At 48.8% G+C, this 23,027-nt stretch overlaps 1 protein-coding gene across 1 annotated transcript in view; it reads left to right on the plus strand.

Moving 5' to 3' along the window:
• F2 (coagulation factor II, thrombin) overlaps positions 1 to 23,027 on the plus strand; it is a 108,299-nt gene that overhangs the window by 4,802 nt on the left and 80,470 nt on the right. Inside the window, exon 2 of the mRNA XM_063944540.1 lies at positions 5,473 to 5,633. Coding sequence (XP_063800610.1) covers positions 5,473 to 5,633 — 161 coding nt within the window. The remainder of the gene's footprint in view (positions 1 to 5,472; positions 5,634 to 23,027) is intronic.

Raw genomic sequence — 23,027 nt, forward strand, 5'->3', positions numbered from 1 at the left:
TGCAGCGTCCCGTTTCAGTGTTAATGCGTCCTGACAGGAACCACTGATACCGAACTCCCTTCAGACATATGCAGTCTTCCAGACCCCTGACACTAGCCCCCTTACAGGCCCTAGCTTCTGGCTGCTAGTCAGCATCAGAGGTCCTGCACCTGTGAAAGCTTCAGCCCTTTCTAGGTATCCTACAGGTGCACAATAACTCAGCCATCCTGGCTGCAGAACCCACAAGACCTGGACTGACCTTTGTGGATGGGGCCCGCCCTCTTCTCCCATCCACCCCCAGGGACCCTTACTGGTTTTCTACAAAACCAAACTACAGGAGCTAAAATAGTTCCTGCTGTCTCCCTGGGGTTTTTCTAAAGTCTGATGTAGGCATTTTCCAGGTGGTCGCAAAATATGGAACGGATCCCATTTACTTTTTGTGAGGCTCCTTTTGACTGGTCTGGCAAACCATTTCAGACCGTCTGTTGTCTCTCTCATCACAAATAATATCTTTACAATATGCAATTCTTCCTTTCCTCCAGGACATAGACTATCCTGTACCGGCACTGCCTTCTGAGCACATGACATCATGACGTTGCGCCACCAGCACCAGGAAGTGCAGCACTGTGTGTCCCAAAGGAAGCTGCAGCAGTGATGCTGGCTGCCAGGTGCCATTCCAGGGAAGATGCAGTCTGTTTTTAATCTAAGGTGGCCAAAGTGAAAGGGCTCTATTTGGATACAGCACTTTCACATCGGCCATCTTGGATGGCCTCTTCACTGCGATCTGGCTGAGGTGTCCTCATGTCTTTAACAAGAAAATACTCTGGACGTCAATTTTCCTTATAATTTACAGTATTACCTAAATATAATATATTACCTAAGTCTAAATTCCTGCAGAATAGTAATGGATCAGTTTTGCAGCTGAAGGTGCGCAATACGTATATGCTAAAGTACATCTAGCTGACGTAGGTGGAGATGACGTGAATTATGTTATCAGGAGGCGGGGCCGAGGTGGGATGCAGCAATGGTTGGGCTACAATAACGCTAATCACATCACAGTGACCTGCCCAGACTAATCCTACACTCTCTCCATTTCCCAGAGGGCATGCATACAGGCAAGTTTGAGGTAAACTGATCTGTGTTTGGTTAGTGTTGTGATGCGTATATATATATATATATATATATATATATATATATTAGTGATGAGCGGATTCGGTTTTACTCGGTTTTACTCGGTTCTCAAAACGGCATCTTATTGGCTCACGGATGTCACGTGTTTTGGATAGCCAATAAGATGCCGTTTTGAGAACCGAGTAAAACCGAATCCGCTCATCACTAATATATATATATATATATATATATATATATATATACATATATATGGGTTTTGTGTATTTAGTAATATGCAGCATACACTAATGTTTGCCTTCTGTAGTAGTAAGCAAAACCACACCTAATAAAAGAATAAAAGGGACAAATGGCTACCACACAAATCCCAGAATCTACCATAATGATGAGTTTCACCTTCTTTATTCACTTACTGTAATCCACCATAACCAGAGGTCTAAGTAGGTATTGAGGTCACACATGTACTTTAATACAATTTTAGGGGGACATTTACTAAGCAGTGATAAGTGCGGAGACGTGAGCCAGTGGAGAAGTTGCCCATGGCAACCAATCAGCGCTGAAGTAACATCTATAATTTACAGGCTATAAAATTATACAGCGCTGCTGATTGGTTGATGGGGCAACTTCTTCACTGGCTCACTTCTCCGCTCTTATTACCGCTTAGTAAATGTCCCCCTTAGTTTGGTATGGTAGTGTTTTAAAAAGGCCCTTGGCAAAGTAATGAAGACATAGATGGAGAGATTTATCAAAGCTTGGAGAGAGATAAAAGTACTTACCAATCAGCTTCTGTAATTTTACAGGCTGTGTATAAATAAAAGACAATTAGGATCTGATTGATTGGTACTGTGGAGGAGATTTATCAAAGCTTGGAAAGAGATAAAGTAGAGAGATAAAGTCAATCAACTCCTACCTGTCATAGAAACATTCCATGTACAGTAATGTACCCAACCTCAACAGTACAACAGTTATCACAAAACTCAAGTGTCACTTTGCAGCTCAACAACGCATTGCTCTACTAAGGATTATGGGATGCAGCCATGTCGACAATATAATTGTCGGTAGCAGTCTGTCAGCACCACAAAGCCAACAAGGTGAAAGATAAAGTGCTTTAACCATGTGCCTGGCATTGTTGCATCAGATGTGACCACACCAGGCTGGGCTTTCCCTGACATGGTCGCATCGATGATGCAACCTGTCAGAAAGCCACTGTGAGGCGGCAGGAAAAGATATTCCTGCAGTTGTTGCTCTCTCTCCTCCTCCCCCCCCCCCCTTCCCAGTGCCTGCTGTGCTGCCAATCACTATTGATTGGTCAGCCCGGCAGCAGCTGCAAACATTAGCAGCCGCTGGAGAAATATGAAAAACAGCTCCATACCATTCCTCTGGACCCCCAGAGGCTACATAGAGAAGCAGGCACTGAAAAAGTTAAGTCACAATGTTTCGACCATCGATGGGTACAATGTTCCGACCATCAATGTTTTTACTGATGTTCCGAACTTTATTTATTTATTTACTTTTTTTATTTTTATTTTTTTTATGTAAAATCATATTGGATATATTTTAAATAAGTGTTCTTCACCTAATTCAATCGTAAAAAAACAACACAATTTCTGCTTAGATGTGCACTTAACGACATAGAGTGGGAGGTTCTGTTTAATAGCAAGAACACTTCGGAAAAGTGGGATGTTTTAAAAGGTTTGCTGGATAGCAATATTCATAGGTTTATTCGCATGGGCAGTAAAAGCAGGAGTATTAAACTCAAACCGATGTGGCTTAACAAGAAGGTTAAGGCAGAAATGGATTTAAAAAAAGCGGGCTTTCAAAGCATTTAAATCTAATGAAAAGGAGGAGTCTTTCAAGTATTACAAGGAGTGTAATAAGAAATGCAAAAAAGCAATAAGAGCAGCTAAAATGAAAAGCAAATCGCTATAGAGAGTAAAACAAATCCTAAAAAGTTTTTTAAATACATAGTCGGTAAAAGGTTAAAAAAGGAGAATATAGGTCCATTAAAAGATGAATTAGGAGAATTGATAAATTATGAAATACTGAACAAATTCCTTTCATCAGTATTCACCAGTGAAGAACTGATGGTGGGAGTAGAGCATAACAATTGTGGCAGTAATGATTCATGGTTAGATACTTGTTTAAGCGAAGAAGTAGTCCGGGAGAGACTAAGCAAAATTAAGATGAATAAATCACCTGGTCCTGATGGACTTCACTCGAGGGTTCTTATGGAGCTTAGTTCACAACTAGCACGACCCCTATACTTGATTTTCAATAGTTCAATTAGATCAGGCATGGTACCGAAGGATTGGCGTATAACTGAGGTAGTGCCATTATTTAAAAAGGGATCCAAAAATCTTCCGGGAAACTACAGACCAGTTAGTTTAACATCTATAGTGGGGAAAATATTGGAAGGAATTCTAAGGGACGTCATACAGGAGTATCTAAAGTCCGCTAGGATTATTAGCAAGAACCAGCATGGGTTTGTGAGGGACAGGTCATGTCAGACTAACTTAATTAGCTTAAACGAGGAAGTGAGCAATAATCTTGATCAAGGAAAAGCAGTGGATGTGGTCTTCCTAGATTTTGCAAAAGCCTTCGATACAGTTCCTCACAGGAGACTGATGATCAAATTAAAGGAGATTGGCCTAGGAAAAACTATTTGCACATGGATAAGCAGCTGGTTGGGTAGCAGGGTACAGCAAGTAGTGGTCAACGGGAAGTCCTCAACCTGGTCCCCAGTAGTCAGCGGAATACCACAAGGGTCCGTACTCGGACCGCTACTGTTCAACATATTTATCAATGACCTAGAAATAGGCCTGGAAAACTGTGTAAGGTAATTAATTCAGAATTGGATGTGGAGTCCTTGCAGAATGATCTATCTAAGCTTGAACTCTGGGCGTCTAAATGGAAAATGAGGTTCAATACAGACAAATGCAAGGTTATGCATTTTGGGACTAAAAACAAACTTGCATCCTACATATTAAATGGGGAACGCCTAGGGGAAACAGAGTTGGAAAAAGATTTGGGGGTATTCATTGATAATAGGCTTAATAACTGTACACAATGTCAAAACGCAGTAAAGAAGGCAAGTAAGGTGCTAGCGTGCATAAAAAGGGGAATTGAGACAAGGGACTCGGATGTAATCATGTCGCTGTATAAGGCATTGGTACGTCCGCACCTGGAATATTGTGTTCAGTTTTGGGCACCATTGTATAAAAAAGACATCAGTGAACTCGAAAGTGTTCAAAGGCGAGCTACTAAATTGATTAAAGGCCTAGAAGGACTGGACTATAAGGAAAGACTTACTAGGCTGAATATGTATACACTAGAAAAGATACGCCTAAGAGGAGATATTATTAATATCTTCAAATATGTAAAGGGACATCACAAAGAGTTATCAGAGGAATTATTTATTAAAAGAACACAGTTTAGGACACGTGGGCACTCGCTGCGACTGGAGGAGAGAAAGTTCAGAACGCAACGGAGGAAAGGGTTCTTCACTGTTAGGGCAATCAGGATGTGGAATTCCCTGCCAGGGAAGGTGGTAATGGGGGACTCTGTAATTGGATTTAAAAAAGGAATGGATAAATTTCTGAATGAAAAAGCTATCCAAGGTTATAATACTTAAAATATCAACGTAGTTAATCCGGGGGTAACATGAGTTATAGTAGCTAACTAGTCATAAAACATTATTTAGCAAGTATGTAGAATCATCACAACTTAAAACAGGTTGAACACAATGGGCAATTTGCCTCTATTCAACCTCAAATACTATGTTACTATGTTTCTGAGTGTTTTTTAGAAAAAAAATATTAGCCAGTTAAGTGACATTTTAATCTCGTCGGCATGACGTCTCTGTCGACATATTGTATCCTTAAATTATAACTAATTCTAAATAGGGTTCCATGAGGACCGTGTCTGAGAAACACTGCTTTACAAGTCTCTTATTCACTTTATTTGTTTGTCACTCGATTGAATTTTGCCCCTCATCTGTCCATGTGACCATGGACACGCGCATATTGGGCATACACACTGCCCGATATGTGCCAAATTGAGCGATATGTCGATCAGACGATATATGTGTGTACCCAGCTTAACACAAATTTACAGTAACCAACAGTAACAATATTTAGTTAGCTTTGATGGATCTAGTTCAAGTCAGACTATGCCAGCAGATGTAAGTTGCTATGGGTTACCACCGCACACCTATACCTTGTTTGTAAACAGATCTCAATGCCCAGTTATTATTTTCCAAAGCAAAAAACTATTTTACACACACATTACAACTTACTACAAAGTACATAAAACAGCCGATATCACTGTGCATGGTTTATTTACCAGTTTTTCTCTGTGTCTCCTCAGTGTTCCTCAATAGCCAGCAGGCTATGTCTGTCCTGAAACGATCTCGTAGAGCTAATACTTTTTTGGAGGAGGTAAAGCAGGGGAATATGGAAAGAGAATGTATGGAAGAGTTGTGTGACTATGAGGAGGCAAGAGAGATAAAGGAGTCCAAAGTGGAAACGGTGAGATGCTCCGGATTGTCTTAAAAAAAAATGTAAAAACCTAAAGTTTAATATGTGAAAATACACCCAATGCTAAATGGACACTGTGACAGGACGGTCCCGTACGAAAGCACTTGCCGCTTTCGCGTCCCGTTGGCTGCGCACAGAATGGAAGGTCAAGTCACACGAGGCCTGACCAAATAGGGGATTCCCGCTTACCGTCAGTAACCGCCTGTTACTGACTCCCCCCACTGCGTTGTGGGCGGGTTTTGCTGCCACCACCAAACTCCTAACCGGCCGTGGCGTTTGGAACCACGGTTCTGCTCTGTATGTGCCGACGCACTGCCTTACCACAGCTGTGTGGTGCTGACGAATCCCCACTAGCCACTTGCTAGGCCTCTACCGGTAGCTGGCGGAAGGCGGAGCTTGGAGACGTTAGGTGCTTCCCTGGACAGCCGGAGAATGGGGCTAGGTTTGGCCTAACCCTGTAGGTCACAAGATGAAGCAGTCTTCTTGAGGCAATGATGTTTATTTGCTCAATGATAACCTTTAAAAAAAGGCTCCTCCCTATTGCTAGGGGCAACAGCATACAATCAGATGTTTTCAGCAGAATAAGATGGTATAATACACAATCCTATGGGCCAACTGCCCTCCTTTTATCCCTCTCCAAGACCCCTTACCACAGGGGGTAAGCCCGCCCTGTGGTGCACAACCAATCAATGTTTACCCATGAGCTGTGCATGCCTTGGTCACATGCACAGCTAACATTGTTCCCTATGGACAGTGGGGAGTGGTCGGTCTCCCTTGACTCTCCCATCTTGGAGGATCAGGATACGCCCCGGTGCCGTTCAGTCTGGCTGGGGGGAAGTTTTCCCTCCTAAATCTGACTTCCAGAAACCTGCCCGGGACCCAGCTCACTGCCTGCTCCCCGGTCCAGGTTTCTAGGCCACTACGGGTGATCTCCATGGAGCTCCAAGAAACCACTCAGCTTGTTTCATAGCTGAGCTGCTTCTCTTTATCCCAGTGCCCCTTGGAAGTGTGAGGCTGGATGGGAAAGCATTCCGTTTTTGGGGAAAAGGTCTGGGAGAATCCATCAGCCTGCACAGCCATGGATTCCCCCCTCCTGGGACACACAACCAAGTAAGTGCAATTTACCTTTAAATACATCACATTTAAATCACACTGTACAGATTATACATTTAAAACAATGTCTTGATTTTAACTACTGTGCCCAGCGCTCAGCGATGGGCTTCCCTAGCCCTGCAGCCTGGCTGCTAGGGCTCTCTCTCAGTGCTGGAGGTATGGGGCTGGCTTCCCCCATCCTCTAGCCTGCCTTCCTGCCACTGGGGTCCAGGGAGCTGGCTCTCCCTGTCCCCCCAGTGTGGCACTACTCAGTGGCCTCACCGCACCCCCCTGTACCGAAGCCCAGCAGCTCGGGACACTTGTCCCGGCCGCTGTGGCTCTGGGTCTGTTGCAGCGCTAAGGTGCCGGGAGCGTAGCTCCCGGACCCCATCGCTCATCATCCTGCTCACCCCCCGCCACTAGGGAGCCGGCTAGCCCGGTCCCCCATGAGCGGCGCCTGTGGTGGCCTCGCCGCGCAGGGGGCCGGCTAGCCCGGTCCCCTGTATGCGGCGCTGGATCTGTGGTGTCTCGCCGCAGCGTCCGGCAGGGAGCGGGCTGCGGCGCACCCCCCCTTGCCGGCCAGCAGCCCGGGACGTCCGTCCCGGCTGCTGCGGCTGGCCACCCGTGATGGGCTGAGGCGCCGGGAGCGGAGCTCCCGGCCCCCAGCGGCGGCTCTCCCTTCTCCCCGGCGCGCACACAGTTGGTGCGCCTGGGGCTGCACTGACCGCTGCCGGGAGCGGAGCTCCCGGACTCCGGCGGTCGGCGGCTCCCTCTCCCCCGGCGCGCACACACTGCTGAGCGTGCCGGGGGCTGTCCTCCCTGCCGTGGTTTCCGGAGAGGTCCGGGACCACGGCACATATAAAAATACAGGTATTTTAATATTTTATAAACACGGCGCCTAGCGCCCATCACTTTTCAAATCTGGCGCCAAGCGCCCATTGTCTGTTAAAATGGCGCCGGGCACTAGGGGTTAACCCCTTCAGTGCCGCGGCGGCCATTTCCCTCGTGACTGGGGCCTCTCCGGGCACACTCCTCCCCCCCCATTCAAGCGGGTCAACCAGGGACCCATGTCCCAACGATTTGGTCCCTGGTCCCGCAGTCCTTAATGAGGTTACCGGGAGTTCTTTGGGGGTTCAGGCTCCTCCTGACGTGACAGTCCATCTGCATTGCTATGAGCCTTGCCTTGCTTGTGGATAATATGGAAGTCATAAACCTGAAGAGCAAGGCTCCACCGCAACAGTCTGCCGTTTTCCCCCGTGGTGTGCTGGAGCCACCGTAATGGATTGTGGTCCGTTACCACCGTAAAATGGAGGCCATACAAATAGGGCTTAAGCTTCTTCACAGCCCAAACAATAGCCAAACACTCCTTTTCAATTGTTGCATACCCCACCTCCCGCGGTAGCAGCTTTCTGCTCAAATAGGCCACAGGGTGCTCCTGTCCTTCCGGCCCCTCCTGGCTCAGTACTGCCCCGAGTCCGTACTGTGACGCATCAGTTTGTACAACAAAGTTTTTACTATAGTCCGGCGCCATCAGTACTGGGGCTTGTACTAGAGCGGTTTTCAACGACTGGAATGCCAACTCACATGCGGTCGTCCAGTCAACTATCTTGGGGAGTTTTGTTCTTAGTCAGATCAGTCAGGGGTTTGGCCACAGAACTAAAGTCAGGGACAAAACGTCTGTAGTACCCTGCGATCCCTAAGAAAGCCAGGACCTGTCTCTGGGTTGTGGGCCGGGGCCAGTTGCGGATCGCCTCCACCTTCGCTGGTTCAGGCTTCACCTTACCTCCCCCCACACGGTGCCCCAGGTACTGTACCTCTGTCATCCCCATTTGGCACTTGTCTGCCCTGATGGTCAGACCTGCCCACCGAATCCTCTCTAACACCAACCCCACATGCCCCAGGTGCTCTTCCCAGGTTCGGCTAAAGACAGCAATGTCATCCAAGTAGGCCTGGGCGAACTCTCTGAACCCCTTCAGCAGGTCATCGACCACACTCTGGAAGGTGGCTGGCGCATTCTTCATCCCGAATGGCATGGTTTTGAACTCAAACAAGACAAAGGAGGTGATGAAGGCGGACCGTTCCTGAGCCTCGGGAGTCATTGGTATCTGCCAATACCCCTTGCTCAGGTCGAACGTAGAGATGTACTTCGCTCCAGCCAACTCGTCTAACAGTGCGTCAATGCGGGGTAGGGGATAGACGTCGGATTTGGTCACTTCGTTCAACCGGTGGTAGTCTACGCAGAACCTGGTTGTCCGGTCCTTCTTGGGAACCAGTACAACGGAGGCGGCCCAGGGACTGTTGGAGCGCGTGATTACGCCTAGCACTAACATCTCCTGCACCTCTTGGTAAATACTCGCCTGCGCCTCTGGTGAGACCCGATACGCGGGTTGCCGAATCGGCCTATGCTCACCAGTGTCTACATGATGGGCACGTAGGGAAGTCAGGCCGGGCTTCCTGCTGAACTGGGCCTCAAAGGACTGCAGCACTGACTCCAGCTGCTCCCTCTTGTGGTTACCAAGCTCACTGCTCCAGCTTACTTCCTCTACACCACCCTCAGCCTTGGCATCCGCGAGGAGGTCAGGAATGGGATCTTTTCCTGGTTCCTCCATCGGCAGGCAGCACACAGCGGCTACCGACTCCACACGCTCGTGGTATGCCTTCAATATGTTTATATGGTAGGTACGCTGTCTACTATCATCGCTGTCAAATGACACCACGTAGGTGATGTCGCTTAGGCGTTTGGCGACCGTGTACGGTCCCGCCCAGGCAGCCTGGAGCTGTTCTGACGTGTGGGCACCAGAACCAGCACCTTCTGCCCTACTCCAAAGACCCGAGCACGCACGCCCTGGTCATACCAAGTCTTCTGCTTGGTCTGTGCTTCCGCAAGATTCGCTTGCGCTAGTCCCATGAGATTCTCTAACCGATCTCTGAGCTTCAACACATACTCCACCACAGACTCATCCTGGTGGATCAGCTCCCCCTCCCAAGACTCCCGGAACAGGTCAAGAGGTCCACGGACTCTGCGGCCATATAGTAACTCGAAGGGTGAGAATCCGGTCGACTCCTGCGGCACCTCCCGATACGCAAACAGGAGGTGCGGCAGGTAGCGCTCCCAGTCTCCCCCCTCCGAAGTCACAAATGCCCGTAGCATCTGCTTCAGAGTGCCATTGAATCTCTCGCAAAGTCCGTTAGTCTGGGGATGATAGGGGGCAGTGCGGAGTTGGCGCACTCCGCACCTCGCCCAGAGACACTGGACCAGATCACTCATGAACTGCGTCCCTTGATCAGTTAGGATCTCACTGGGGAACCCTACTCTACTAAATATGCCTAGCAGAGCGTCCGCTACCTTTTCCGCAGTGATGGCGGACAGAGCCACAGCCTCTGGATACCGGGTAGCATAATCCACCACGGTGAGGATGTATCTCTTCCCCGATCTACTGGGCACAGGTAGGGGACCGACTATGTCCATGGCCACTCGTTGGAAAGGTTCCCCGACTATTGGCAAAGACCTCAGGGGAGCCCGAGCACTGGGGCGTCCAAGCCGTTGGCATACATCACAGGACTTACAGTAGGTCCGGACGTCATCCGACACTCCAGGCCAAAAAAAGTTCTGCGTCAGGCGCCTCAGTGTTCGGTCCCTCCCCTGGTGTCCCGCCAAAGGAATTTCGTGTGCAACTGACATCAGTTGCTCCCGAAAGCTCCTGGAAACCACCAGTTGAACTTGCTCCCGCATCGGCCTATTCCCTTCTACCTTGGCTACCCAGTACAGTAACCGTTTCCACCAGTTCACACTCCCTTGGCGCCTCATACCTTCCAGGGATGGGTCAGAGAGCTGAGCTTCCCTAAACTCCTGCCTGCGGCCCTCACTTTCTCCTAAGTTTGGACACTCTACAGGGGGAATATGGGGGTCAGTCAAGTCGGGGTCAGTCATGGTAGGCTCGGGGTAGTCGCTCATACTCACCGCCGGAGTTGGCAAACCACTAGGGACAGGAGCATCACTGGGCACCCCCACAGGATTCAACAAACTGGAACCGACACCCTCTGCGTTGCTAGGGGACGTAGGCCCACCAGAGGCAAGGGGCAGATGTGCTGATCTGGCCGCTGTGGTCTTTTCCTCTGGGATGGCTGACACTGTGGTTGGCAGTTGTTCAGCCGCTGTGGTCTTTTCCTCTGGGCTGGGCGGTGCTGGCAGAGACAATGAAGACTGTAGTCTGGCCGCTTGACTCCGGGTGATGGCGTTCGCAAAGGCAGTAACGATTCCTCCACCGAGATCATTCCCCAAGACGACATCAGTTGGGAGGCCATCCATTACGGCAACATCTCTTAGCTCTTGTCCAGCTCCCCAGTCGAGGTAGACTCTGGCCATGGGCACTTCTCGCTCTAGCCCATCGGCCACTGTAACTTTTGCAGTGCAACCCTGCAGTACGGCAGCAGGATCGACCAGGTGGGGGCTTACAATGGTTATGGAGGCCCCAGAGTCTCTTAAGCCTTCGCCCTGCAGGGACCCCACTTGGACCGGCTGCAGGTGCCGCCACATGTTTGGTGGGGGCTTCTTAGCCATACAGGTGACTCTTTCCGCGGCGTCCACCTGCTTCTCGCCACACTCCATCGGACTGACTGGAGGGGGTACAGTCTCTGGAAGCTCATCTCCCTGGGTTAAGCAAGCAATCCGGGCTCCAGCACTCGGATTTGGGGCACGAGTCTGGGGTGCTTGGGATGCAGGACAGTTCATCCTCAGATGTCCGATCTTCCCACAGCCATAGCACTTTTTGTCCAGGCGTGGCTCCGATGTCCTCTGATTACTGGCAGGGGCACTGCGGGCGGTTGCTGGCCAAAAGCACCCGGGTTGGAAGATGCTTGCTTTGGGGGGCGATGAGCTGAAGAGGGGTGTCCCCCTGGTGGTACAGTCTTTTGGGGCTGGCTGCTGGTTGGGCGCTTCTGCCCCTGCGGCCGAATTGCCACATACTTGTCTGCTAACTGGGCAGCCATCTTTAAGCTGGGTGGCTCCCGATCTAGCACCCACTCCTTCACTTCTGGGGCACACCTGCGGTAGAACTGCTCCCTGCAGATCAGGTCGATCAGTGCGTCCCACGTAGTGGCTTCCGAATCCTTCACCCACTTCACCACGTACTGCCGCAGCTGGGTGGCGAACTGCTCATGGGTGCTGCTAGGATTCTTGGGCAAGTCTCTGAACTTCTTCCTGTAAGACTCTGGAGTGATGAAGAATCACTGGAGGAGGGCCTTCGCGACTTCGTCATAGTTCCCACAGTCCTCCGTGGCCACTCCTCGATAGGCCTCCAAGGCCTCTCCATGCAGAGTGGGCACAAGGTGTCTCACCCACTCTGACTTGGGTAGATCGTGTAGTTTACAAATCCTTTCAAAAACTTGCAAATGTCCATCAATGTCCCCATCACTGTCTGCAAACTTGGCAAACTGAACTCGTCCTGATCTGTGTACCCCAGCTGACAACGGCTCCCGGGGTACCACGGCCTGTGGTGCCCGCTCATCACACCACATCTGGATGATGATCAAGCGCTCTTGCTCCGTTGCCCTTTCCCCCAATTCCGCTAGCCGATCTGCTAGGCTATCCGTACTGCCCCCCCTGGGACGTTGGGATCCTGGCCCTGCTAGGGATTGCTGGGAAACATGGCTGCTGTGAGAGAGGGCGGGGCTTGTGGATCTCACCGGTTCTGTACGAAGGTCCACTGGTGGGCCGTCCTCTGCGATGCTGACGCCGTCAGTGCTTTCCACCTCCGCCCGATGGGACTCCTCCCAGCTCCTGAGTGCTGCCTTCATGACGCTTCTGGACACGTTGGAAGGGATATCCACACCCTTCTCCTGGCACACGATCTCCAGATCATCCTTGGACATTCTGCTGAATTCCGCCATCTTGTGCGTTCTCCTGCGCTGCAGTTACTCCTCTCCTGAGTAACTCGGCTTCTCCAATCGGGTGATGAAAAGCCTCCTGGGAATATCCCACCACTATGCCACCAATTTCTGTGACAGGACGGTCCCGTACGAAAGCACTTGCCGCTTTCGCGTCCCGTTGGCTGCGCACAGAATGGAAGGTCAAGTCACACGAGGCCTGACCACATAGGGGATTCCCGCTTACCGTCAGTAACCGCCTGTTACTGACTCCACCCACTGCGTTGTGGGCGGGTTTTGCTGCCACCACCAAACTCCTAACCGGCCGTGGCGTTTGGAACCACGGTTCTGCTCTGTATGTGCCGACGCACTGCCTTACCACAGCTGTGTGGTGCTGACGAATCCCCACTAGCCACTTTCTAGGCCTCTACCGGTAGCTGGCGGAAGGCGGAGCTTGGAGACGTTAGGTGCTTCCCTGGACAGCCAGAGAACGGGGCTAGGTTTGGCCTAACCCTGTAGGTCACAAGATGAGGCAGTCTTCTTGAGGCAATGATGTTTATTTGCTCAATGATAACCTTTAAAAAGGCTCCTCCCTATTGCTAGGGGCAACAGCATACAATCAGATGTTTTCAGCAGAATAAGATGGTATAATACACAATCCTATGGGCCAACTGCCCTCCTTTTATCCCTCTCCAAGACCCCTTACCACAGGGGGTAAGCCCGCCCTGTGGTGCACAACCAATCAATGTTTACCCATGAGCTGTGCATGCCTTGGTCACATGCACAACTAACATTGTTCCCTATGGACAGTGGGGAGTGGTCGGTCTCCCTTGACTCTCCCATCTTGGAGGAAACTTTGCGGTCAGCGGTGAGGTTACTTTCGGTCAACGGCTGACCACAAAGTTCCCACCATTGGCTACAATGGAGCGCATAGGCGCTACATTGTATCACTGCCGTGTGCTGCCTGACAGACACTACAGGAGCACACAGCCAATCAGGAGGGTGCCACGACGTGGCGCTCCCTGATTGGCTGAAGGGACCCTCTTTGACAGGAGTCAGGAGGGGTCCTGGCAGTCGGGGAAAGGGGTCCCATGTGTAAACATGGGACCCCTTTCAGTGCGTGGTCGGGTTTGCGTTTTATTTTTTTGCCAAGTATGTGGATTATTCAAAGGCCGGATTCTTCACTGGATTATGTGAGTATAATTTTTTTCACAGGTACCCCGAGGATTCTACATGGAGAAGAGGACCGAGCCTCGTGGGAACATAGGTAAGTATGTGTGTATGTTGGTGTGCATGTATGTAATAAAGTTGTACTGTCACGGTGTGTGTGTCCTGTTTTTATTGGGGTATTTTTTTAGTAGTAGTACTACTGGTACCAGCGGGGCCGGTTTTCCACCGCATGCTGGTACTTGTGGTTCTCCAAGTACCAGCTTGTGGGGGAGGCTTGCTGGGACTTGTAGTACTGCTACTAAAAACAATATTCACACTTTCACACTTGGCTATCAGCCCCCCATCCGCCGCCCTTGGATGGGGGGGACAGCCTCGGGCTTCACCCCTGGCCCTTGGGTGGCTGGAGGGGGGGGACCCCTTGATTGAAGGGGTCCCCACTCATCCAGGGTACCCCGGCCAGGGGTGACTAGTTGGGGTTTTAATGGCACGGCCGCAGGGACCGATATCAAAGTGTCCCCCAGCTGTGGCATTATCTCCCCAGCTAGTGGAGCCCGGTGCTGGTTTCAGAAATACGGGGGACCCCTACGCTTTTTGTCCCCCATATTTTTGGAACCAGGACCAGGCGCAGAGCCCGGTGCTGGTTGGTTAAATATGGGGGAACCCCAGTCATTTCTCCTCCATATTTTTTCAACCAGGACCGGCTCAAAGAGCACGAGGCTGGTTTTGCTTAGGAGGGGGGACCCCACGCAATTTTTTTTACTGATTTTACACTAAACAGACCCTTTCCCATAGATAACCATGCACAGATCTCACTGATCCGTGCATGGTTATCCAAACTCGACTGGAAAAAGCAGGTCTATTTTTTTGCTGCTTTTTTTAACGATTCGAAAAAAAACAGACCCGCACTTGAGCACTCAGAAACTAACACCCAAATACGAATGAATAGTGAATGGCCGTATTCTATGAAATAACAGCCGCGTTTGACCGATGGTCTATTCATTCGTATTTCGGAAGGCTGACATTCAAACCATTACGAATAGACCAAACACTGCCGAGATTAATGCTTAGTAAATTCCCCGATTGGGACTTAGAAAAAAAAACACAAATCGGCCAAACTCGGATTTTTAGTAAATACTGGCCCTAGATGGGCCAGGTGTTTGTGCCGCCCTCTTGGGTTGCTTTGCTTAGTCATCCAGCGATCTTGGTGCAAATTTTAGGACTAAAAATAGTATTGTGAGGTTTGAGGTGTTCAGAATAGACTGGAAATGAGTGGAAATTGTGGTTATTGAGGTTAATAATACTATAGGATCAAAATTACCCCCAAATTCTATGATTTAATCTGTTTTTGAGGTTTTTTTGAAAAAAAATACCCGAATCCAAAACACATCCGAATCCGACAAAAAATTTTCAGGGAGGTTTTTCCAAAACGCGTCCGAATCCAAAACACGGCAGCGGAACCGAATCCAAAACCAAAACACTAAACCCAAAAATTTTTCGGTGCACATCTCTAGTCACAGACTCAAGACCCTGATAATGGTGGAGAATACCTAAACACAGAGATGAAATTCTACTTTAAAACAATATGGAATAAAGCATCAATTAACCATTGCCTATACTCCTAAGCAAAACGAGCAAACCAGACACTAGTGGAGAACGCAAGATGTATGATGGAGGACACAGGCCTAGACAAGCAGTTTTGGGCGGAAGCCGTGTCCCAGGGCCGGCTCTAGGCATGTTCGAATAGAGCGGCCGCGCAGGGCGCCACCCTTAATGGGCGCCGCGCGCTGGCGCCGCCATATTCGAAACTGGAGCCGGCCCTGTGTGTGCAGCGTTGTCCCGTCCGTGTGTGCGCTATGCGCGCTGCGCGGCGCCGGTGTCTAACGTCAGACGCCGGCGCCGCGCATAGCGCACACAAGTGGCCGCCCGCCCACCCGCACCCGGACCCTCACTCGGACCCTCACTCTCCCGCCCGCCAGCACTCCTCCTCCCCCTCTCAGCGCCTCAGGTATTTGGTGGGGGGGTCGCACATTTATGGATCGCACTGTGGGGGCATTTATCTGGCACTGTGGGAGGCATTTCTGGCACACTGGGGGCATATCTGACACACTGGGGGCATATCTGGCACACTGGGGGCATATCTGGCTCTGTGGGGGCATTTCTGGCACTGTGGGGGGCATATCTGGCTCACTGGGGGCATATCTGGCTCACTGGGGGCATATCTGGCTCTGTGGAGGCATATCTGGCACTGTGGGGGCATTTATCTGGCACTGTTTGGGCATTTATCTGGCACTGTGGGGGCATTTCTGGCAATGTGGGGGCATTTCTGGCACCGTGGGGGCATATTTGGAACACTGGGGGCATATCTGGCACACTGGGGGCATATCTGGCTCTGTGGGGGCATATCTGGCTCTGTGGGGGCATTTCTGGCACTGTGGGGGGCATATCTGGCACTGTGGGGGGCATATCTGGCACTGTGGGGGCATTTATCTGGCACTGTGGGGGCATTTATCTGACACTGTGGGGGCATTTCTGGCACCGTGGGGGCATTTCTGGCACACTGGGGGCATTTCTGGCACACTGGGGGCATATCTGGCACTGTGGGGGGCATATCTGGCACTGTGGGGGGCATATCTGGCACTGTCGGGGGCATATCTGGCACTGTCGGGGGCATTTCTGGCACTGTCGGGGGCATATCTGGCACTGTGGGGGCATTTATCTGGCACTGTGGGGGGGCATTCATTTATCTGGCACTGTGGGGGGCATTCATTTATCTGGCACTGCGGGGGGGGGACATTTATCTGTGCACTGTGAGGGGGCATTAATGTATCTGGCACTGTGGGGGCATATCTGCGCTGTGGGGGCATTTATGTATCTGCACTGTGGGGGCATGTATGTATCTGGCACTGTGGGGGCATTTCTGTATCTGGCACTGGGGGGGCATATCGGCACTGTGGGGGTATTTATGTATCTGGCACTGTGGGGGTATATCTGCACTGTGGGGGCACTTATTTATCTGGCACTGGGGGCATTTATTTATCTGGCACTGTGGGGGGCATTTATTTATCTGGCACTGTGGGGGCATATCTGGCACAGGGGGCATTAATGTATCTGGCACTGTGGGGGCATATCTGGCACTGGGGGCATTAATGTATCTGACACTGTGGGGGGGCAATAATGCATCTGGCACTGTGTGGGCACTTATGCATCTGGCACTGGGGGCATTTATGCATCTGGCAATGTGTGGGCATTTATGTATCTGGCACTGGGGGTATTTATGTATCTGGCCCTGTGGGGGCATATCTGGCACTGTGGGGGCAATTTTATATATGGCACTGTGGGGACATATCTGGCACTGTGTGGGCATTTTTATATCTGGCACTGTGGGGTCACTTATGTATCTGGCACTGTGTGGGCATTTATGTATCTGGCACTGTGGGGGGCATATCTGCACTGTGGAGGCATTTATGTATCTGGCACTTTGGGGGCATTTATGTATCTGAACTGTGGGTGCATATCTGGCACTGTGTGGCCATTTATGTAGCTGGCACTGCTGGGGGGCATGTCACATGTAGCTGGCACTGCTGGGGGGCATGTCACGTGTAGCTGGCACTGCTGGGGAGCATGTCATGTAGTGTTCCCGCTAGGCGTTGATAAAGCTAAATATTTATCTTATATAATACCCTTTATGAGGTCTAAGAACACTGTACGCTATCTACGTATGAAGTACCGTAAGGGTACGCACGTTGCGTAACAATCGCTTAGCCGTAGTCGAGACGCTCAAGCGTCACGTTCGCTCACGGCCAAGAGATCACAGGCAGGCACGCTATTGGCTGCTGACTAACTTAATGATTCGCTATAGCGTAGCGGACGCTCGGGACCACGAGGAGATCACCAGCGGCGCTGACGCTCACAATGTTAAACCTTTATATCTAAACCATAAACAATGTAATATGCTGTAAAACCTTTGTGTAGAGATAGGGTGTAGATGCAACCTAGTGTAACCTTATTAACTTAAAAGCTGTTTGAGCGTCACCGACGCTCTGAGAATACTAAACACTATAAGAAATACACAGATACCTGGGCTTAGGGTCCAACGCCTAATATATATATATTTTGAATGATATACTTGCAAAAGAATTAATACAAATACAAATCATACACTACAATATAACATAGACTGCCTAACCAGATAACTACACAGGAAATATAATACAATTACTATTTAAGGGAAAATAAGAGAAAAAGAGGAGGAGAGAGAGAGAGAGAGAGAAATTGGCCCACAATAACAAGAAGATCAATATAGTTGCGGAGAAACACTTACGCACAAGGGGAAACGATCGCATGCGCCTCGATATCCAGCTCCCGATTATCAGCAATGAGAACCGTTGAAGAGAGTGAACTGGATATGGTCGGCCTGCCTATTTATGCCCCACACACAATGCAATTCAATGGTCCCTACAATCTCATTGTTCATTGGACACAGGAATTCGGCTTCGCATTATAACAAAAGGTCATAGGTTGATTCATACAGGTGGGCTGTGACTGCTTCCAACTGTTCAGGTGGGTGGGATACTGGGTTTCCCGCCGCATGACTAAATAAGAACGAATAATAGTAAATGGACATAAACTTCTTATGTCCATAACTATTCGCACGAGCGATTAATCCGCTCCAAACCAACACCGGAATATTGCTATTTAAATACTCTTCCGATGGGTACTAAACACCACTGTATGACCCCTGTTAGACCCTTCGTACAATACAAAGAGGGATCTCTCTGTCCAGGAACATGCTATGTTAACTAAACTTTCAGAATCTATCAAAGGGACCATGATCTACAAAATACATTATATAGTGAAAATATGTAACGATTGAGTCGCACGCTACGATCACATAAACTCTACCGTAAATACGCATACCGTGCGCCTGCGGGTGCCCGCGACTGTGAGTATGCGCACGTACGGGAGAGCGCACGCATGCGCAGCACGGACCTGTGTGAGGTGCAAATATGATAGTGTGCATAGAGATATTTTTCTGACTTTGACAGTTCACCCTTTGGCAGTCAACAATAACTGCCACCTTCTAAAACGTTTCAAAAAAGAGAAAAATATATGTCAGGGGTTAATACATTTACATGGTTGGGTAGGGGAGGAGAGGAGAAGGTAGGAAAAGGGTATGACCTAGTGAGATAGCAGAAGCATGTGTGTATGAATCCGTGCTTGGGGGTCATGTATCATCGTGCCGTACGTGTTTTAAATCAAGCTTCGAGGTATTGCGAAGTATACATTTGAATTCCTTCTTATCCCGTGGTACGGGTCTGTGGATGGGCTGTCAAACTTTACCGAGCTCTTTTCGGCTTTGGTTGTAACAAAATGGGGGAGCACATTTTAGTTGATGATACATGAATGGGGGTGATATGTGATTGCTGATATCTGTGCCTGTATTCCCTATCGACTATGTGTGTCATTACCTGAGGGTTGTAGAAATGAAGAAAAGACATAATTACGGTAAATGCGGTGGTATTCTATGTCAGGTAAATGTACATTCGTCGATTGAGGTCTTGTTTGGTGTCTGTTGAATGCAGTCTTCTTTGTGCTTTTGCCCATAAGGTGCGAGCAAAAGCTGTCAATGTCCATAGATTTACAAAAGTGTTGGGCTAGCGTAATTTTAAAATTTCTAGGGAAACTGGGGATCCATGGCATAGTTCATCAAAAATCTGTGTATCAGGTTGTCAACACTTCTTCTTTAATCCCTCTGTTGTCTGTATATCGGCTCATCAAATTCCTCGTCCAAGTGGGTCTTTTTACCTTGGAGGAAACGGAAAAACAGGTGAAAGAAACGGACCGTAGAAATCGCATTTTCATCACATCATTGTTTCTACCGTTGGGTCATAAATCAAGTCCATTGGAATTACAGTTTCCTCACTCCTTAAACTCATTACCCTAGTACGACGATTGCACCTCATTAAAGCCTGACCGCATCTAAATATCAAACCAATCGTTATGATAACACCTAAGATACATAGGAGAAACTTCCCAACATCCATTATGACTCCTTGAGCCCAGTCTCCTAAACCAGAGAACCAATTTCGCGGGTTCAACCATGACACCCAACCAGTCAGCTCATTACCTACAGCAGCAAGAGTGAGATTGTGTCTCCTGCGAAATTCCCACTTCAGTTGGAGAATATCGTCCATCTTTTGGTCTATGACCTCGACCGGGTCCTCGGTGCTATTCGTAATATATGTGCAACATTTCACGCCGTATTGTGTTGCCAGTGTGACACAATATCCGCCTGTCACTGCTGTGAGGTAATTAAGAACCATTCTATGCTGTACCAGTTCTGTTTTATAAGCCTGAAGTTCTCTTCCAGTATACCTAAACGTGTCATCATACATTTCAGTGATATTATCTAACAAATTGGCGAGCGCAGATATGTATTTATAATTCAACACTCCTCTAGCGGTGCGAGTGATATCTAACGCGATTAGAAACTGAATCCCGGTGGATTCATGGATCATGTCAGAGGCCGGATGCTCTGTTCTTTCTATCAGGTGCCGTTTAACTACGTGCTCGTAATGGGTGTGAGTATAAGGAGTTTGGGCAACACGGTGTATGTCTTTCATTTTGTCATGTGATACAGTCATTACTTCAGGCAGTACTTTTCCAATATAACACAATCCTTCAGAGTTTGGGGCAAGCCACTTATACGCCTTTCTCCCGCATATGAAATATGCATCATCGGGGAGAACATATGGGACGGAGTAGGACATAACCATATTACACACCTTCCATGTGAAATCTCCTAACCCTAATTCTTCCATCTGCTTAGTACACGTATCAGGTTGTACGATATGTGCACAGTATCCTGGTGATACCTCTCCAACTCTTGTAATCCTATTTCCTAAGGTATACCTATACCGGAAAGATTTTCCTCTACTGGCTATGTGGCGTATAAGCTCTGTATCTGTAGGCATTCTATCTGCTCTATGCGAAAAGGTCATGGTTTGATTACTCCATGACACTTCCCAATTTCCTGGCTTTCGGGGATTGGAGATGTTAAAACATAATAGGGACCTATCCACATGGTATTGGTGGAGCTTCAAACTAGGAGGGCTGGAGATATTAAACCTCCTGTCCACCGGTCTCCCACCACTTAACTCAAGTACCTCCCCTAACGTTAAAGGAAATGGTACTAGCCCTGATTTGCTATGACCTTGAGGTACTTGAGAGCATACCCAACAATCTGTTTTATTTAACACACTACCCACTAAGGAGTGATAGTCACTCAATGGATGCCGGTCCATATGGATATTAAAACTGGATTGGCATTTCTTTATGCACCCATCCTCAATGACATTGTTACAGAGCCGACAGATACAGTTTTCTTCAGCTAACAATCCTTCACAATTCCTTCTATGGTCAATGCTATCGGATCGTTTTCTGATACTCGCCTTTGCTTGTTGATTAAGTTGTTCTTGGAAAACTACGCCTCCATCTCTGTCATCAGAACCCATTCCAGAACCTCTCTCGACCTCCATGGTACTCTCGCCGGAACAGACTGCTCTGGTCAACAGGAAAATCCGGATCACAGTCTCTTGGGGCAAGTCCATCTTGTAGGAGGAAACGGAGAAGAATGAGAAGGGGGGAAAAAAAATAATTTGAGGGAGAGGGGATGGGAAGTTGGAGAAAAACAATAAAAGGGAACAGGGGATCGACAACTGCTTTTGGTCTTGTGATTTTCAATGCTCAGGTGCCGCCTCAATCTTCCTGGAACAGACACTCCAGTGATACAACCTCTACCGTCTGTTCCTTATCACGGGGCCTCTCTGGATCAGCAACCTTTTTACAGTGGGACGAATGAACCCAAGTCTCTCTCTCAGCAACCTTCAATGCTGTAGTGCTAGTCAATAAGACCTGGTATGGTCCTTCCCATCTGTCAATAAGGCAACCTGAGCGTAGAAAATTCCGTATCATTACATAATCCCCAGGTTCAATGTCATGACAATTACTATCTGGTAAATCAGGAATCACTAACTTCAGATTATCATTTTGATTCCTTAACTGTTTACTCATGTTAATCAAGTATTTTACAGTCACTTCATTGTTACACTTCAAATCATCCTGAGGGTTAATCATGACATGCGGTTGTCGACCAAACAAGATTTCAAAGGGAGACAGATTAAGAGGGGACCTGGGAGTGGTTCTGATGCTGTACAGTACAATGGGTAAAGCTTCTGGCCATGTCAATCCTGTCTCTGCCATCACTTTACTCAGTTTATTTTTAATAGTGCTGTTCACTCTTTCCACTTTCGCACTCGCCTGTGGACGGTATGGAGTGTGCAGCTTGCTATCAATTCCCATCAATTTACACATTCCTTGAAAGACATCACCTGTAAAATGGGTACCCCTATCACTTTCGATAATTCTAGGGATACCATATCTACATACAAATTCCTGCACAATTTTCTTAGCAGTAAACATAGCGGTATTTGTGGCCGCCGGAAATGCTTCGACCCAATTTGAGAAAACATCTATACAAACAAGTACATATTTCAAATTTCGACAAGGGGGTAATTGAATAAAGTCAATCTGTATTACCTGGAAAGGGCCGCCGGCAGGTGGGATATGAGATGGTTCTGTAGGTATTGCCTTTCCGATGTTCTTTCTCAGACAGGTAAGACATGACATTGCCCTTTTACTCGCATGAGATGAAAATCCTGGGGCACACCAATATGCTCTTACCAACTTGCACATCCCTTCCTTGCCCAGATGAGTCAGCCCGTGAGCTGCCTCAGCTAAGCATGGAAGGTATGCTTTGGGGGCCACTGGTTTACCGTGTCCATCCGTCCAGAGTCCTGAGGACTCCTGACCATATCCCTTTGCCTTCCAGACTGCCTTTTCCTGTGTGGAACACAAATTTTGCATCTCACACAACTTCTGTGTGTTGATGGTATTAAATACCATCAGTTGTGTGGTGTCTGTCTGTCTGGGGGTAGCAGCTGCTAATTTAGCAGCTTCGTCTGCTCGGCTGTTACCAAGTGATACTGGGTCTTGGCTATATGTGTGTGCTTTACATTTGATAACAGCCACTCTGTCGGGTTCCTGTATCGCTGTTAGAAGCCTTTTTATATGAGCTGCATGCGCTACCGGTGTACCAGCTGCCGTCATGAAATTTCTGAGGCGCCATAGGGCTCCGAAATCATGGACTACCCCGAATGCGTATCTAGAATCGGTGTAGATATTGGCTGATTTGCCCTT

This window comes from Pseudophryne corroboree, chromosome 11 (genome assembly GCF_028390025.1).
Source record: "Pseudophryne corroboree isolate aPseCor3 chromosome 11, aPseCor3.hap2, whole genome shotgun sequence".
Classification (NCBI taxonomy): domain Eukaryota; kingdom Metazoa; phylum Chordata; class Amphibia; order Anura; family Myobatrachidae; genus Pseudophryne; species Pseudophryne corroboree.